Source organism: Dryas octopetala, chromosome 3 (assembly GCF_963921425.1).
Source record: "Dryas octopetala chromosome 3, drDryOcto1.1, whole genome shotgun sequence".
In the NCBI taxonomy this organism is placed as follows: domain Eukaryota; kingdom Viridiplantae; phylum Streptophyta; class Magnoliopsida; order Rosales; family Rosaceae; genus Dryas; species Dryas octopetala.
The window spans coordinates 2,383,022-2,400,876 of NC_141368.1; the positions used below are offsets into that span (position 1 = coordinate 2,383,022).

General features: G+C 35.6%; 3 protein-coding genes across 3 annotated transcripts; 2 read left to right on the forward strand and 1 right to left on the reverse strand.

Annotated features, from left to right (window-relative positions):
- The first annotated feature begins 3,043 nt into the window (after positions 1-3,043).
- Positions 3,044-5,184, forward strand: HCF208 (chaperone (DUF2930)). Its single transcript, XM_086238350.1, has 6 exons — positions 3,044-3,237; positions 3,329-3,450; positions 3,542-3,613; positions 4,063-4,206; positions 4,439-4,592; positions 4,876-5,184. Exons 1-6 carry the CDS (start codon positions 3,060-3,062, stop codon positions 5,073-5,075), a joined length of 870 nt encoding a protein of 289 aa, XP_086094476.1. The 5' UTR covers positions 3,044-3,059; the 3' UTR covers positions 5,076-5,184.
- An 890-nt stretch (positions 5,185-6,074) lies between these two features.
- Positions 6,075-8,730, reverse strand: CRR1 (Dihydrodipicolinate reductase, bacterial/plant). Its single transcript, XM_086236978.1, has 10 exons — positions 8,521-8,730; positions 8,297-8,419; positions 7,933-8,007; positions 7,776-7,841; positions 7,579-7,674; positions 7,315-7,431; positions 6,856-6,948; positions 6,678-6,779; positions 6,486-6,572; positions 6,075-6,391 (listed from the first exon to the last, which is right to left on the reverse strand). Exons 1-10 carry the CDS (start codon positions 8,629-8,631, stop codon positions 6,359-6,361), a joined length of 903 nt encoding a protein of 300 aa, XP_086093104.1. The 5' UTR covers positions 8,632-8,730; the 3' UTR covers positions 6,075-6,358.
- A 5,067-nt stretch (positions 8,731-13,797) lies between these two features.
- On the forward strand, positions 13,798-16,166 carry BAG1 (BCL-2-associated athanogene 1). Its single transcript, XM_086238417.1, has 4 exons — positions 13,798-14,780; positions 14,913-15,169; positions 15,302-15,448; positions 15,535-16,166. Exons 1-4 carry the CDS (start codon positions 14,531-14,533, stop codon positions 15,940-15,942), a joined length of 1,062 nt encoding a protein of 353 aa, XP_086094543.1. The 5' UTR covers positions 13,798-14,530; the 3' UTR covers positions 15,943-16,166.
- Positions 16,167-17,855: the final 1,689 nt, after the last annotated feature.

The window sequence follows — 17,855 nt, forward strand, 5'->3', positions numbered from 1 at the left end:
TGGACTATTCCAGTCTTGTCTTTCGGATATGTCCAGCCTCAATAGAATGTCACCACTTCAATACATAAATAAAGGCACTAAAAGTAATTTTAAATTGAGTAAATTATAATTTATTACCTCAATTTTATATGTTGTTTTAATTTAGTATCTCAATTTTGAAAATTTTTTAAAAAATACCTCAACTTTCATTTTGTATCAAAATAATACCTCCGTTAATTTTTCTATCAAATAAACCCTTATATGCTGATGTGGCAAGAATTTTTTCGTTTTTTTATCCACATTTAAAAAATAGTAATATTTTTAAAACTTTTAAATAAAAAAGTTACCTGAAAAATTTTCTTAAATAATTAAAATAAACAAATTTCTTAAATTTTTTCCCCCTTCCCCTTCCCAGCCATGCCCCACGCAGCCCATCCTCATTCCCAGCCCCATCCCCCTACCTCACCCAGCCTCTGCCACCCAATCTCAGCCCTGTCCCCCTTCTCTCCCCCCTCCTAGCCCCCACCCGGCCCTCCCCTCCTAGCCCCCACCTAGCCCTCCCCTCCTAGCCTCCACCCATCCCTTCCCTTTCTCTCCCTTCCCCAGCCCGCCCCTACCCCTTCCCTCTCCCTGCCCGACCCACCCCCTACCCAGCCCCTCCCCCCCAAACCCAGTCCCAACGCAAATCGCCCCTACCCCTACCTCCACCTACGACGACACTGCCCAAAGCCGACTTCCCATGCCACTCTTTGTCTTGCGTCCCTCCCCCACCTAGCTTCACCCCACCTCCCTCAACCCCGACAACCCGCCCCGCCCCCACCCATCCTTCCCCCTCTCCCCCCCCAAGTCCCGTTGCACCCCCAGCCTCGTCGCACCCCCCACCCAGCACCAGCTCGCCCTCTTTCTTCTTCCCCACCTAGAACCACCCCTGCCTCTCTCCCCTTTCACCCCCTTTCACCCCCCCTTTACCCAACCCCGACCTTCCCTGCCATCTCCCCTCAAAATTTTTTTATTTTTAAAAGTTTTAATTTTTTTAATAATTTTTTTTATTCAAAAGTTTTTAAAAATATTATTATTTTTAAATGTAGGTAAAAAGATGAAAATATCTCTGTCACGTCAGCAGATAACGATTTATTTGACAAAAAAACTAACGGATGTACTATTTTTACATAAAATGAAAGTTGAGGTACTTGTTTGCAAGTTTTCAAAATTGGGGCACTAAATTGAAATAATATGTAAAGTTGAAGTACTAAATTGTAATTTGCTATATTTAATTTGATTTCCAAGAGTATCTTACTCGTTAACTCGTAAAAAAAAAAGGTTCAATTCAACCGAAGAATAAATAAAATATTATCACATTAGTTAGAATTTAAAATTTTAAAATATGCATTGGTAGATGTAATATTACTCGACAATAAAATATGAGTCGTATTATTATGATCCTACTTTGTATTTGCATTTTTGGCATGATTCGTTTATTTTCATCTTCAAAAATATAAATTTATTCTTAGTTGGTTTTGATTTTGGGCTTCAAAAAAAAATAATATATATATTGCTCTATGATCATTTTAACGAGACTTTTAAATGTACTCAATATTTTGACCACCACGTCTAGTGTCTTAAAAATTTTCCACAATTCCCACTTAAAAATTACAGTAGTGCTAGATATACCACATTTTTATACCATAATTTCATACCACCTTATGTGGCAACTTACATGGCATTCATACATTGGATACTAAAAAATAAAATAAAAAACCCAAAAAGAAAAAGAAAAACTCTGTCCAATAAAATAATGACACGTGAGATGGTATAAGAATGTGGTATAAGAAATGTGGTAAGTATAGCATTATTCTAAAAATTATAATATGGAGTTCCATATGGGGGGGGGTAAAGTTGAAAATGAGAAGCATTTTAGTTGCTTGAATAAGATTTTGAGTAAAAGTGAATATTGTAGTTGGTGCAAAATTGCAAATAGTAAGTAGTAGTTATGGTTAAAGTTGGCATTCCACAAATACAAAGCACAAGTGCACAACCAAACAAAATTTTAGCTAAAATGGAATTTTCTAAAACATGAAATTTTATTGCCAAATGAAGCATTATATGATGCTCCATAGACCAAAGTTCGAAAGTCTTTCATGTTAGATATTTTTATTACAATATTTAACTAATAAAGTATCATGTTTTATTAATATATGAATAAATTATTATTAGATTGAACACGCGGTCGTTTGAAGGAGTTGATAGTATATTAAAGGCACCATACATACATATAAAAACAGTCATCAATAAGATTAATATATGAGTATCAATTTTACAATTATCTTTTTATTTTCTTATTATTATTAGTCCCCCCAGGCCCCCACTACATATTTGACTTGATGCTCTCTTTGTACTATAGTTGACTGTCAAATAGCTACGTAATTTAAAATTTCAAATACCTAAAAAAGGGCAAAACTCATCATAATATATTACATTATACGACACTATTTTTTTAAGTTGCCATTATTTTAAGAGAAAATTAGAGTTAGGTCCTAAAAAAAAAACAGTTTTTAGATGAAGACCGGGAGTGTTTTAAAATTTATAAGAAAATCTTTTTAATTCATAATAAAGTCATTTCCCGATTTGAAGAGTATTTCCCTCTATTTAAAGAGTATTTCCTCTACTAGAGTGTAGAGTGAGTTTTGTAGAGACTGCATGTTAGATTTTAATTCTGAGATTTTGGGCGGAGTCCAAACTTTTGAACTTAAAAACCAAACATAAAGCCGTCAAAAAAGAAAAATAAAAAGGACTTAATTAAAAACTCTAAATCACTACCGGTCTTAGTCTAAGAAAGACTTATAAAATGGACTTGACTCTAAGTCTTCCTTATTTTAATTCCACATATTCATTAAAAAAACTAATTAATTTGGCACCATCTAGACAAATATAATAATTCATTTGGGCTCTGATGCGCTCGCTTGGGCCCAATATCAACTTGGGCCATAGCTAGGCCAGTGGACTCGGTTTTTGAAGTTTACTATCAACCCTCTGTTTCTCACTTTTCGCAGCTCCGAAACTCCAGAAAAGATATACAAAAGATGAGCAACGCAAACATTAGTCTGTCCCCAAATTCGTTAATTCAGTTGAAATTCTCACCAAAATTTCGCGCCAAAAAGAGCACCACGAATTTGTTAGCAGTCTCAGCTCGTCTCGACAATTCCAAGAGCAGCCCAACAGACCCACAACTCAATCTCTCCGTGCTCCGATTCACACTCGGTAACTCTCTCTCTCTCTCTCTCTCTCTCTCTCTCTCTCTCTCTCTCTGTGAGAATATGAAAGTGATTGATGGGTTTATTGGGTGGTGCAGGAATACCTGGGCTTGATGAGTCCTACTTACCCAGATGGATTGGATATGGGTTTGGTTCGCTTTTGCTCTTGAACCATTTTGTTGGCTCTACTTCACCCACAAGTACAACACCAGCACAGCTTGTAAGTGGACAAAACTATTTTCTAATATTATATTTGTTTCAATTGTTGTTGGTTTTTTGTTAATTTGTTTGTAATTTGGTTCTTTGGATAGAGAACAGAGGCTTTGGGTCTATCTTTGGCTGCATTCTCCGTAGCACTTCCCTATCTTGGAAAATTTCTCAAGGTAATTTTACTTTCTTTTTTTTTTTTTTTTTGTCTTATGGTAATGAATCTAATGACAAATGAAAGATTTGCACTTCAAACTCTATGAGATGTCAATGACATTGGTATTAGTTAGGGTGGCACTGGGTCAAATTTTTCAACTGAAAGAAACCAATAAAAATGCGAAGTCTTGCTTAAATTTGTATTTGGGGTTCTGTTGGATGCCCATTGGGCCTTGTGTGCTGATAGCAGGAGGTAGTTGCTCCCATTTCATAACCCTGTGAAGTTGAAGTTTGATTTATAACTACCAAGAACCTTTCACTGTTAATTCCATTTTCCTTTCTAAGACGAAAGACCATATTTGACTGTGTGCCTTTACCTCATACAAGTTTTCAAATATTTGAGTAGCTGTGTTTATGCAATGCCTGCTCAGCATGTTTGTAAACCTGATTATGTGGAATTACATTGCAGGGTGCTACTCCAATGGATCAAACGAGTATCCCACCAGGGTGTGAGCAAATATTTGTGATATCACAAAATGTCTCAAATACTCAGAAGGAGGACTTGGCTTGGGCTACGTACATCTTGTTGCGCAATACAAACACCATAGCAGTGGTACGTAGCAGGTTTCTATTCTATATTGGAACTATGCGGTTAAAAAGTTAAGCTGGCGGAGAGAGTGAGAACTCCATACTAATAATTTCTTTCTTTGTTACAATTCCATACTAATTTTGATGGTCACGTAATTGTTGTTCCAGAAGACAAAAATACAATAAATAAATAGTGTTCTTGTATTATGGATATTTTGTTATAAGCTATTCAAAAGAGTTTGTTGCTAATTTTTCAGTTAATATCAGTTCGAAATGAATTATGTGTACGCGGCTACTGGAACATACCAGAGGATGTATCGAAAACCACTCTACTTGATTGGTTTGAGAAAAAGATTGAAAGCATTGGACTTTCTGATGTGAAGGAAACCCTATACCTTCCCCAACTCAAAGGTAGTAATAATTTGACCTTTGTTTATATCTTTCAGAAAGGAAATTATCAAATTTCTGGAGTGGATCTCTTTGTAGTTAACATTCCAGAATATGTGGCAGCAAATCTTCACATGGATATTAGAAATTTTTTTCATGTACAGAGTTAGAAAGTCAATAGATATCAAATTGAGTATCAAACATAAAATATTAATTTTAAAGAGAAAATTAAAATTAATGGAAGATTTTGTTTGTTCTTCCATCCTTTGATGATACGTTATAGTATGAATTTTGATCAATGTTTCAGATTCTGGACTCTGGGAAATGCTACCCAAGGGGACTCGTTCTCTCCTTGTACAACCAGTGCTGCAAGTTCTACACCCAAGTGACAATGAGGTTGAAAAAATTGAAGGATTTGTCTTGTTGGCTTCAAGCATGAGGTATGCATATAGTGAGAAAGATAGATCCTGGATAGGAGCTGTTGCAAACAAATTTAGAAGTAAGTGATAAATATAGAGCCTGGGTAGGAGCTCTCACCGAAAAAAAAAAAGGAGGTAAGAGCATATGTGCAGATTTGTAATGAATTTTGAACATTTTCTTGACATTTGTATTTAGTATTTAGACAGTAATTGCCATTTAAAAAACAGCTTTTTGGCTTCTGTATGTTTGTTTGTGCTGATATTCAAAATAGGTAATAGTTACATAGATTATCAATTGGCTCTCTTGGGGTTCTTATAAGAGATTAGCATGACAACAAAGACACATTCCTTGCTTGTGATGCTTACTGCAGTAAAAGGTTTGCTATTTGCTTTTAGCTCTTTTGGCTTCAGTATGTTTGTTTGTGCTGATATTCAAAATAGGTGATAGTTAAATAGATTATCAATTGACTCTCTTGGGGTTCTTATAAGAGATTAGCATGACAACAAAGACACATTCCTTGCTTGTGATGCTTACTGCAGTAAAAGGTTTGCTATTTGCTTTTAGCTCTTTAACATCAAAAGAGGAAAGAAAGGAAACAAGACATTGTATGAAAAGCAAGATTAAACTTTTATGAAGCAAATGTTTAGCAAATTTGCTCAGAATTGCAGATTGGAAAAACACCATTAAGTTATAAAATTAGAGGGTTCTGTTTATCTTAAAATGTAAGATAAGGTTATCAATTTAGAACTCCATTTACTGGACCTGGGTAGGGACAATGCTTAGAATGTCAACTATTGTCAACATAAGGCATAAGTATGTCAAGAAAATCAATTATATGCTGCAAGTTTATATTTTTGAATCTAGGTTTACTTAACAAGATAATATATGTCAATCAAAAACTTGGATTAGGTTTGGGTTAAAGTGGCTTTTCTAGGATATGAATTTCTCTTCTTGTCCCATGATTCAGCATCCATCATAAGGAAATCAACCATTTATCTCAAAAGTTCCCTTTAAGGTCTGATCTTTTCAGTTCGGCCCATGATGTAGCGGCAAGCATGCAAATTTTTAACATCTAGACATATTGCCTGAAAGGAACTACTATTTTAGATACACTAAAATACTCGTCATCATCTGTAATACAAACCGAAGACCGCAACAACTCCCTCAAAAGAGTTTCACTGAATTACACTTAAATAATTGAATACTCAAAGCAATAGAAGTTAGTTAACAAAATCTTCCTTCTTTTCCCTTTGGAGTTTCTTTTAAGAGACCATCTTCTGTTAAATTTTCATTTAGACGATGACAGGACTTGTATCGGAACAATATGAGGATAAGGTTCACATCAATGAGATTGAAGAAAGCTTGGATTTCTATAAAAATTTCTCCAAGCCATACACCAGGCTCTGCGATAAAGCAAAAAAGTAAATATAATAATCAGTATCTATTGAAGCAGAATGATTGAAAAATTTAAGAGATACGACACACATAATTGGTTACCTTAATGCGCACAATCTTTCTAATGGCTAAGATAAGGCCTGGCATGAGACATTGCACATCTGTGATATCATGTTTCAGAGAGTACACCTGTGGCAAGCATTGCTTGTTGATCAAATTATTGTCTCACTAGAGATGAATGTTTGAAATCAATACTTCTCAAATGAGAAGAGATGAGTAAACCCAAAAACACACCTCTCCTAGACGTGAGAAGTAAACTGTTGTACTGGAGGGAAGCCCTGGAAGGACTAAGCTATGCACACGAACTCCATCTTCTCCCAGAACTTGACCCCTTGCCTTATGGAATAGAATAATAATGAGTTCCAAGGCCTAAACTGGCACTGATAAAAACAGATTTTTTATTTCAGCTTACCCTAACATCTGTTGAAATATCTTCTCTGTTGTAGATCTGGCCAAGGTTAGAGAGGTTGTTGGCAATTTGGGTTGCATCTAATGATGGAAAGTCCTGTTTTCCAATGAAAACTTTAGCATCTTCATATGCAAGATATTGTATTTTCTCTATCTCTTAAGCTTGGGTTCTGATGTTAAATCTTCATGGACAGACAGCTATAGACACATTGAGACATGTGTTATGTGCCATATGGCATATATTTATATGTTCATATACATTTTTGCAGATACAATTTAAAAAGTGAATTTATTTTATGGTATGCCTAACAAAACTTTTTTTTTTGTTTTCAAAAGAAAAAAGTATCTCTAAAGTTTGTACAAACTCTCTTGAACATAGAGTATAAAGATTATCTGATTTTCTTGCAACTCTATGAAGACTGGATACCCCTCTTGTTTTGAAATTAAGATAAACTGAGTTTACCATTGCAGTTGCCCTTGATTCCACAATTTCTACATTGTTGTAGTGGAAGGAAGCTGAGATTGCAGCTTGTTGGAGGAGTATAGATCCAATGGACAAAGTCGGTGCAACAAGACAACCCTGACAACAGTAGCAGCTCCATTATCAGGTGAGAAAAGTATGGTTTAATTCTGAGAAACCCAATGTTACCTAGAAGCAAAAAAAGGGGAAAGAAAAAAGCACAAAACCTATGAAAAATTATAGTAGAACGTCTCACCCTGTGCTCACCATGCTGGCTTTCTCGCATAATGCAGATAATGCTGATACTGTATCTAATTTAATTTGTGGCACATAAACCACACTTCTCATTCCAAATGCTGTGGCCTAGTAGGAAATAAAATGAGGAAACATTAAAATTCGGTCAAAATGAACAATCTATGGATGATATATTGTGGAAGCCAAAAATTACATGAAGGTGGCTTTACCTGTTTTACATTGTCGTAGACCTTGGAAGGTTCAGTGAAATCAAGAACTACTCCTGTTGCTTTAGACTGCCAATTGTCATCAATGGGCAAGATTGAGAAACATTGACAGAATGAACACGCACACACACACACAAAGAGGTCATTTTGGGTTTATTACCTGTGATATGGAACCTAAGACCATTGTGAGATCATTCGTTATTGGTATCTCCAGAGGCTCTTCCATGTCACATACCTACTATGCGGGAAGAAAGAATCAAACTAAGGTGGCAAAAACAAATGAAAACAAAGGTGACCGAAGTTCCATAAAATGAGGAACTGGTTAACAATGTAGAAATAAAGGGAATGTGGTTTATGTATCCTACTGATTCTTGTCCTTGGGACATTATTGACTTCAAATCATTAGGCGAGGGGTCTGAGATGCAGGGCAAGTATCCCCATTATGTTACTGTGTACCGAAAAACATATAATGTATGAAAATAAAAAGTTGAAAATATGAAGAAAGCAGAAAAGAAAGAAGATACCTTCCCGATATCTTCTCCTACGAGATAAGAATCCACCGCACCAGCCACCTCCATCCCTCTGGCTCTGGTCACTGCAATTACTGCTGCCCTTCCTATTTCCTTTGCTGCTCCATTTATAACTACCTATTCAACACATGGAAAGGGATAGCAAGAGATTTTAGTTTTCTAGTATAATTTACAATGAAAGAAAAATATATGAGTATCTTGAAGAGATATAATGTAACCTTGATATTATTTTGAGGTGGTTGCATTGAGCAAAAGGTGGAAGGTTTTGCTTTAGCATGTTGATAAGTGTTGCAGACCATTGGGTGAAATTGGCATCTCAAGGCTACCATGGCTGTTTCTCAGCTCACCTCAACTCAGCAGTGCCTATGTCCACATGAAGATAAGCCTAGCTATTTTCTTTTGCCATATGATTGATAAGATAAGGTTTTTGTGTTGCTGATTGGGTCTTGTTTGCAGGGAATTCTGTGACAGTGACAGGGATGCATGTTCTAATTTGTGGGTTGTTTTGGCCATGTTGCGCATGTGTCCCTGGGAACCAAGCAACAATATTTCTTTTGTGGTTCCACACTTCCACATGCTGCTTCCATTTCTAATATGTGGTGAGTGAGTTCCCAATTTCCCACTAGCTAATGATGATTGGATGCATTTGCTGACTGCTGACCTGTCATAAACAAATGATGCAACACCAAAGGTTATCAACCACGTAATTGTCAACAAACTAGTCATAAATTTTCTAGATTCAATCACTTTGTTTTTCTTGATGAATTAATACAAAAATTATGCACTTTAGCCACATGCCCTGCATGTTGGCTTTTTATAATGTTGACGAAGACTTCCCAAGCACCTCACTCGTGACTCATTATGGTTCACGTAAGAGTATAGTAGGATTGAATTTTATAGTATAAGAAATTCTTGTGACCTCCTGTAAAAATTGAAAAAATAGGCTCATTTGGTACTACCCTACAAAAGTTAATTTTGCACGATGCCCCAAATTGAAAAAGTATTAGTTGTGCAGAAGAATAATTATGCTTATTTCAAATCGAAGTAATACTACTTACAAAAATGGCATAAAATTTGACTAAGTTTTTTAATTTTTAATTTTATCAGATGTATAAAAAATGAAGTTGAGCTGGGGCATGTGTCAAAACTCAAAAGGCCTAAAAAGTATGAATAATAATTGAACTTGATTATATGAAGAAGTAAATGATATGATTATGATCCTCTTACTTCCAAAAATAGGTGTGAGGGGGGGATTTATTAATTACATAATGAGACACCAGTCACCATCCCAAATAACCAACCATATAGCTTAATTTATTCTTCAATCATGATGTCTCTTCCAACATGACATTATACCAATATGATTACCTCCCCATTTAGTATTTTATAACCCAAAAAGAAGAAATAGAAAAAAAATAAATAAATAACTCAGTGTGGTGAAGAGTCTAAAGATGGGGAGGGATGAGTGGTTTATGGTCATCCAGATTCTCGAGAAGTCACAATTTGATAGCACACCACAAAGCCTGTTAGGACATCAAAATCAGCCAAGTAATTCAACCAAAAATTTAATAAAAAATCAATCTAATTAACAGTCCAAATTTATACTATTGCAACATAAATTGTTTATAAAACTATGTGTGATATATATAGCACTTCTAAAACAGGAAGTCCGAAATATGAATATTGAAGAAGTGTTTAAACGCTCAAATGCACTCTCATATCTGAATTTTGAAGCCACCAATTTAGAAGTTTGCTCGTGTGTGCAGAGATTGCAAATCAAATAAGGCTGTTTTGCATGCCCTTGCGTGTGAAGGATAGCACGCATGAATGAGATTGCCTCTGTATTAAGCATTTCAGCCAGCCTTTCTTGGCAGGTGCAAATTTAGTGACCCATCATTTTCCAAAGGAATATGCCATTTTCTGCAACCATTTTTTCGGTCGTAAAAAAGACTCTGTTGCAAGTAGTCAATTTCTGTGCTGTGGTCACAACATAAAGAAGATTATCTTTGAATTTCTGAATTTTTAGCAGGTGGGTTTTCATTTTCAAATTAAATGATAACTAACCAGTAAATGGACCTTCCACCATCCTCACCTTGATTCTAAAAATCAATCAATTTGTATATAAAACAAAATTAGGATCAATGATTCAATGATCTTCATTCCAACATGTGAAAAATTGAAAATATGCACTCTGTTTTATAATTAGAAATGGGCCTTTCTTTTGGTCAGAGAAATGGAATATTTTGGTGGAACCGAACAAAATCAAACCGCTTATAAACGTAAATTTCAATTTACTGTTTATGAAAACCCAAATCATTTCCAATTAGCTAAAATGACTTTAGACACATTCACTTTCCACGTGCCTCCATCTAATTTGGAACACCACTTACTTTTGATTGTGGAGCCCAAAAGCTGCTCCATTTTATGTTAATTAATTCCTGTAACATGTATGAACTGTCAATGATTACTTTACTTTGGTGATCCAATACATGCCAGATTCGGATCCAAATGTATAGCCACTTTCCAAGTTTGCACGAAGTCATCAAGATCCATGGCTATGATGCTTTCAATGGTGTCTTCGTTTTAGACAAATTCCAAATGTCACCACCCCAAATGAACACCTACTAGGCTAGCTCCACCCCACCACTGTTATGTAGGTTTTTGCTTCTTAATTTTTTTTATTTTCAAGTGGGTCTTCCCCCCCAAATCAATCTGCTTAGCAAAACATGCCAAAAGGGTCTTCCCATAAACTATGAGGTACTAGTATTAACAACTCTAAACAACGTTAATCTAATTCTTAAACAATGTAAAATGGCATAATGTATATAGCTTTATTGTATATAAGATGACATTTAAAATAGATGTTTCTCTTGTTCATAATTTGGTATGACGGTAATAATATTTCAATCAAATAATATTTTTCCATTAAATAATAAATATGATATAATTAGTTGATTGTTAACAACTATAGCAAATCATTTTGACTTTATCAAAATTATTGTAAGTAATTAAACCATGTGTCTAACATAATCAACGATTCCCTAAATTATGATCCAAAAAGATTTCAGCTCAATGAAAACCTTGATAAGTAAATTTCTTCAATTCATTGGACATAAAAACCTTTTCCAACTGAGCCATGCACGTTAAAAACGTAATTATCTTTTTCCTCCAAAAACAAAAAGGCAGCAACAACAACAAAAACTAAAAGTGAGTGTTGGTGTTGGCGTTGTTGTGTTGTTGTCACGTGCCTCATAAAATGACGTCAGTCAAGTCCCACAGAAATTCTACAAAACCACTGCGATGGCAAATTGGCAATGCAAGGCATTCCCCGATAATTAAAACCAATTCTATACACGAAATGGTCGGTATCCTGTCCCCAATCAAACACAAAATATCAAAAACAAATATAAATACATAAAAGTACCCCTTGGAAGCTACTGCCCAAGACCCTAAACAAATATAAATAATTGTTTTATTAATTAATTAATGAATAATTGGTTAATTAATGACAAATTTAGATTAGTCAAGCACAACAACCGGTCTCTTATCGTAGGTTGCACCGTCTCCATCGAACTACGCATGCATAGACAATTAGACTACGGAACTTTCACAAAGTTTCCGACTTGGCGGCGACTCCGCCTATGGAGTACATGTCGCCACGTGGGACGAAGCTCGCTCGTGTTGCTCGCACGTGTGGGAGTGTCGGTGAGCGAAGACGGTGGCCTTTGTTTGCTATAAAGTCAGACTCTTCCAGTACAATGGCTCCTCATGTGACGTCATTAACATTTCATATTCAATATTTCTTTTAATTTTGTTTTTTCTTTTAAGAACCGTTTCCTTTGTTTTGGTATGTACTTTCTGTTAGTAAGAATCTTTGGGCCGGCCATCTCAAGATAGAGTGGAAGATGTCAATTTTCAATTCCCATCACAAAACAGAGTGGAGAAAAGAAAAAAGAAAAAGAGAAACCAATAGACAAATAGACAAATAGACAAATAGACAAATAGACAAATAGACAAATAGACAGAGCAAAGCAACCCCACAAAGGAAAATGAAGCTTTATTCTTGTCCTGTAAGTACTAGACTCTACTATAGTTTTTTTTTTTTTTTTTTGGCCAGGGAAACATCAAGACTCTACTATAGTTAATTCACAGAAACATATGAGTTATAAGCCGACAAATTCTGCCGAGTTCTTCTCGTGAACATTTTTCTTTTTCTTGTTTCTTTTGGATGTAAAACGAACCGTATTTATTTGCTATGGAATTTTCTATTGTTACAACGTATCATGATAAAAACAGATCTTATCAATTAATAATGATAATAATAAGAGTAATAAAATCATACCATAACTTGTAATCGCACATAATCATGCTAAGATGAACATTTCATAGCAAATACATATTAAATACAAAAATGTTAGAGTCCCTTAATCATATTTCACCAAATTTGTTTACTGAACAATGTATCCCAATACATATATTTATATGTATCTTATTTATTAATAATAAAGAAGGTTCAAAGTATATGCCTGTATTTGAATAAATGAGTCACTGCCGCATTATTTCATATTTTTTGAAAGGGTGTAGTACTACGTTATTAGATAAGGGGAGTATTATTACTCTTGATAATATGCTGAAATCAAGTAAATTATAATTGATCCAAATCAATTATTCGATCGATTTGCTCCAAATTTAATTTTTTCCACCCCTCAAGATTTTCAACAATTGAGGTTGATTATTTCTACAAACATGACGTGTGATCTTCTTGGATTTCAATTTATTAAATACTTCTTTAAAATTTGTGATCCTTTTACATCTTTTTCAAATCTTAATCTAATGATCGAAAATCACACGTTTAATATCATATTCAGTATCCACAAATCAGCCTTGAAATTTTACCTGACAAAAAAATCTCAAACCATATTTTTTGCATACTTATTATTCCTTATTATTTGCACAAGTATTACACCACCATATTATTTGCATACTTATTAAATTTTAAATTACAGTTAAAAACTTTATTCATCAAAATTTGTCGGTGCTAATTAAAAAAATTTTAATAGTTAAAAAGGAATGACCTTTCGGAAGACAAAAACTTATTAATCATAAACAAAGAAAAAAAATATAAAATAAAATGGAACACGTGTGGGACGGGGCTTATTGCCCAACCACCGATTAACCCCAAAGTAAGCGCCGCGACATCCACGTTAATCTCCCACGTGTGCGACGTAAACCTCCCTAATTAGCAAGACAATGATTACGTGGGCGGTTAATTCCCAAACTACCCCGGCTTGGACACGTGTCGAAACGAGAAACAAGGTACGGAACTTTTCTATATGAAGCGTACAAGTATTGGAACAAACCCCCTGGGTTTGGTGTATGACCCCAAGTTTGCTCTCCGTGTTTTTTATCCTTTAAGACACAACACAAGCAGCTTTGGCGGCTTTCGTATAGTCTTCTTCACTTTTCTCTGGCTTTTCTTTTCCTTTTTTTAAAAAAAAAAAAATTTCTCAAAACTTGTTATATATTTGTGATAAATAATTATTTATGCATAATTATGTACCTATAATATATTGAATGATTAATTCATATATATAATAATGAGCTTCCAACAGCTCACTTAGCTGGCTGGCCACTTGTTTTTTATACTCTTTTTTATTTTTCCTCCTCCTCTTCTTCCTCGAGTTCTCCAGAACCAGAAGAAAAAGAGAGACACAGAGAGACTTGGTAATTTCTTGGATTCTGATTTCACATTGATTTTTTCCGGCACCTTCTTTGGGAAAATCTCAGGGTTAAGCTTCTTGGGTTTTTGTTTTCTTGGGAATATTTTTATTTTTTCCTAGAAAAGTCTTCTGCTGTTTGACTGCATTTGGCTGAAGAGATCTGTAATCTGAGGCCTGGCAGGTTCTCTGTTTTTTCGACCACAGCTGGTTCCGTGATCCTTTTTGCTTCAGGCATAAGGTTTCAACTTTAAAGGTGAATGGGGGGTTGGGTTGGGTTTGTTTCTTTAGCAAGACGCCATTGATTCTTCTTCTGTAAAGTAAAGCAAAAGTTGTGGTTTTTCTCTGCACATTCTCTGTCTGCATGTGGCTGTTGTTGGTGTGATCGATGCTGGGGTCAGAGAATTGCGAAACAGGGTCTGTTCCAACAAGCTTTCTTTCAATTGGGTATCTATAATTTTTTGACACAGATCGCCAAGAAGCAAAAAATCTGAGAGAGATCTCTAGGAAGATGATGAGAATGAAGACGAAGACAACAGCAGAGGTGTCAATGTCACACATGAACGGAAGTTCAGGCGGTGGTGGAGCTGCTGAGTCTGGGGTCGGGCCATCCGAATGGGAGCTAAGACCCGGAGGAATGTTGGTTCAGAAGCGAAATCTAGACGCTGATCGGAACTTGGCCCCTCCGCCGAAAATTCGAGTTCGGGTCAAATATGGGTCCACGTACAATGAAATCAATATCAGTGCTCATTCATCCTTTGGTAAATTTCATTACAATCTCCTAATTAACTTTGTGTTTCTAAATTGGGTTTTGAGTCTTGAGCAATTACGTAATTTACATTGGCATTGGAATTGACAAGTGTTTGTGTAATCTAATAATCTTGGTTGTGCAGGGGACTTGAAGAAAATGTTGGTTGGACCAACAGGTTTGCACCATGAAGATCAGAAGCTGATATTCAAAGACAAGGAGAGGGATTCAAAGGCCTTTCTTGACATTTCAGGGGTCAAAGACCGATCAAAGATTGTGTTAGTTGAGGATCCTATTAGCCAAGAAAAGCGGTATCTTGAGATGCGACGCAATGCCAAGATGGAGAAGGCATCAAAGTCCATCTCAGAAATCAGCTTGGAAGTAGATAGGCTTGCTGGCCGGGTATTACTATTATTATTGTCTTGAGGTCTTTACAAATTACAATTGCTTTATATACCAGACGTGTATGCAAAGAATTCTTCTTCATAATTCATACTTGGTTTTGGAAATTGTAACTTTGGTTGGGAATTGTAGGTGTCGGCCCTTGAATCAATAATTACTAAAGGTGCAAAAGTTGCAGAACAAGATGTGCTTAGTCTAATTGAGCAATTGATGAATCAGTTGCTTAAATTAGACGGAATCATGGGGGATGGAGATGTGAAATTGCAGAGGAAAATGCAGGTAATTTGGATTATTATGGTCATTAAAAAAGTTCATAAATTGTTCAAGCACAACTTCAAAATGTTCATGAATTGTTGATTTTCAAGGTGAGAAGAGTGCAGAAGTACGTTGAAACTCTGGATATATTGAAAGTTAAAAACTCCATGCCAAGCAGCAATGGAGGTCAGACTCCAAAGCAAGTGCAGCAGCAGAGTCATTCAAATGGGCAGAGACATGCACCAACCCACCACCAGCCTTCCAATGGACATATACTATCACCAATTCATGAGCAGCCAACAAGGCATTCAGTTGGGAATTTACCTATACATCATCAGCAGTTGCAACAGCAACAATCTTCAAGGCATTCAACATCAGGGCCTGTAGTTGTTACCACACAGTGGGAGACATTTGATTCTACCCCAGCATTGATTCCAACAGCCTCTTCAACATCCACATCCACCTCAGCCACCAATAAGTCTGTCCCCCCTAAGTTTAATTGGGAATTCTTCGAGTAAGCCGCCGTAGACCACGTATTGTTTGTGTGTGTGGATGTGTTTTGATATTGTATCCAATGGGTTTGCTCTCCCTTCTACATTCTTTCTGTACTTAGATGAAAATGTTTTCGACCCCTTTTAATCTGTCATTCAGTTCATCAGAAATAAATGGGGTTACTACAATAGTGAATATTATCAATATGTTCGTTCTTGGATTCTGTTGTCCTTGAAGATTTCATTTTTCATTTCTGTGGTTCTGGTTTCTGATAGTATGAAGTTGTTATCTGTAGATTTGTTACTAGAGGAATTAGTCTCCAAACTTTCGGATGAAGAGCTCTTTCTTAAAATCAAGTGATTTAGTTTGACTGTCACAGCATCTCTCCCTGTCTTCCCTCCCCAACCCCAATAGGGTAAAGATGTTCAATCATAAATTTGGGGGAGTTATGATTTTGTATGATGAAACTGTGGTGGTAGTTGATGAATTATACCTTGCTTCCTGCAGGGGCTACAAACTGACAAAAAGTGAGTTATTGATGAAGGCCATTCTAGCAAAGAAATAACTTTACCCATATATCCAATGATAAAAAAAAAAAAAAAAATGTCTAAGATAAAGTGAGAGGGATGTCCTGATTTTAGTGAATTGCTTAAACTAATAAGAATAAGAGATGTGTCCTCTGATATGATTATTTTACACACTTCACCTTTTCCAATTTCAGGATCCTTCCTCCTTTTACCTCCCAATCCAATTAATGTTTTGAGGCTAATGATACCTACTACACAAATAAGATATGGTTAGGCAGGGCCACATAGTGAGGATAAAAACATCTGATCCCACTACAGTTGATTATTGTAGTTTAAGGTATAATGGTGTTGATTATAGTAAGAATAAATAGACCAATGAAGCTATCTAGCTACTTTCATGACCATATTAATTGTCAACCTTGTTTTTCCTGCTGGGTTTTGGACAACTCACCATTATCACTTGCTTGCAGACAAAGCTACTGTGTAGGCTCCACTTTCGCTAAACTAAAATGTAAGACCATGAATTCAGTAACACTGAAGGTCTAAGTTCACAAATAATTCAATGTGGAAATCATTTTCGTGTTGATTCTGTTTCTTTGTTTTTTTCTTTGGGGGTCATCCCCTGTTGGTGCCCAGAAAGCAGTACAATTAGGTCCGAAAGGAAAAAGAAGGTGGGTAGTATTCTAAATTTCTAATTCTGTGCAACAGTTATCACCATCTCGAAAGACAACAACAATATTTGCTCAATAAAATGCATATAATCGACATTAAATCAATAGTCCAACTTTACTTGTGCAAAATATCACCAGGAAATTAACAAAAAAACGCACATGCTTCATTCATTTCCTATAAACTAATGTTTAGACTTATGCTACATTCCAGAAGTTTGTATTAGAGTTATCAAAATGAAAGAACAAAGGTAAAGGTATATATATATATATATATATATATATATATATATATAATTATAAACTACGATTGCAGGATATAAAAAGGGGCTATTCTGTGTCCACGCTTTACCATACGTGGTAGCATCTCAAAAAGGAATTAGTGCTCACAAGCTAAGAACAATTCTAACCTCGCAAGAAAGTTACAAAGATAGAATCACAAAGAGGTAAAAAAACAGTGGGTTAGATAGAATTGTGGAGTTAGCTTTATGCCTTTAGCTGAACTGAGTTCCTATAACTTCTTCTTCACTTCTTTCTCTGTGTTTGAGCTCAGTAAGACAATGTCACATGATTTTTTTGGGTGCTTTGGTGAATGGTGGCTAAATAGCACAAAAGAACAAACTAGGAAAAACACTACAACCCATAAGAAGATCTAAGCTTCCCTTTATAGTGTTGTTAAGTTTCTTATAGATGCTGAATTGATTATCGGTCCACTTCTAGTATTAATTAGTTACGAGCCCGATG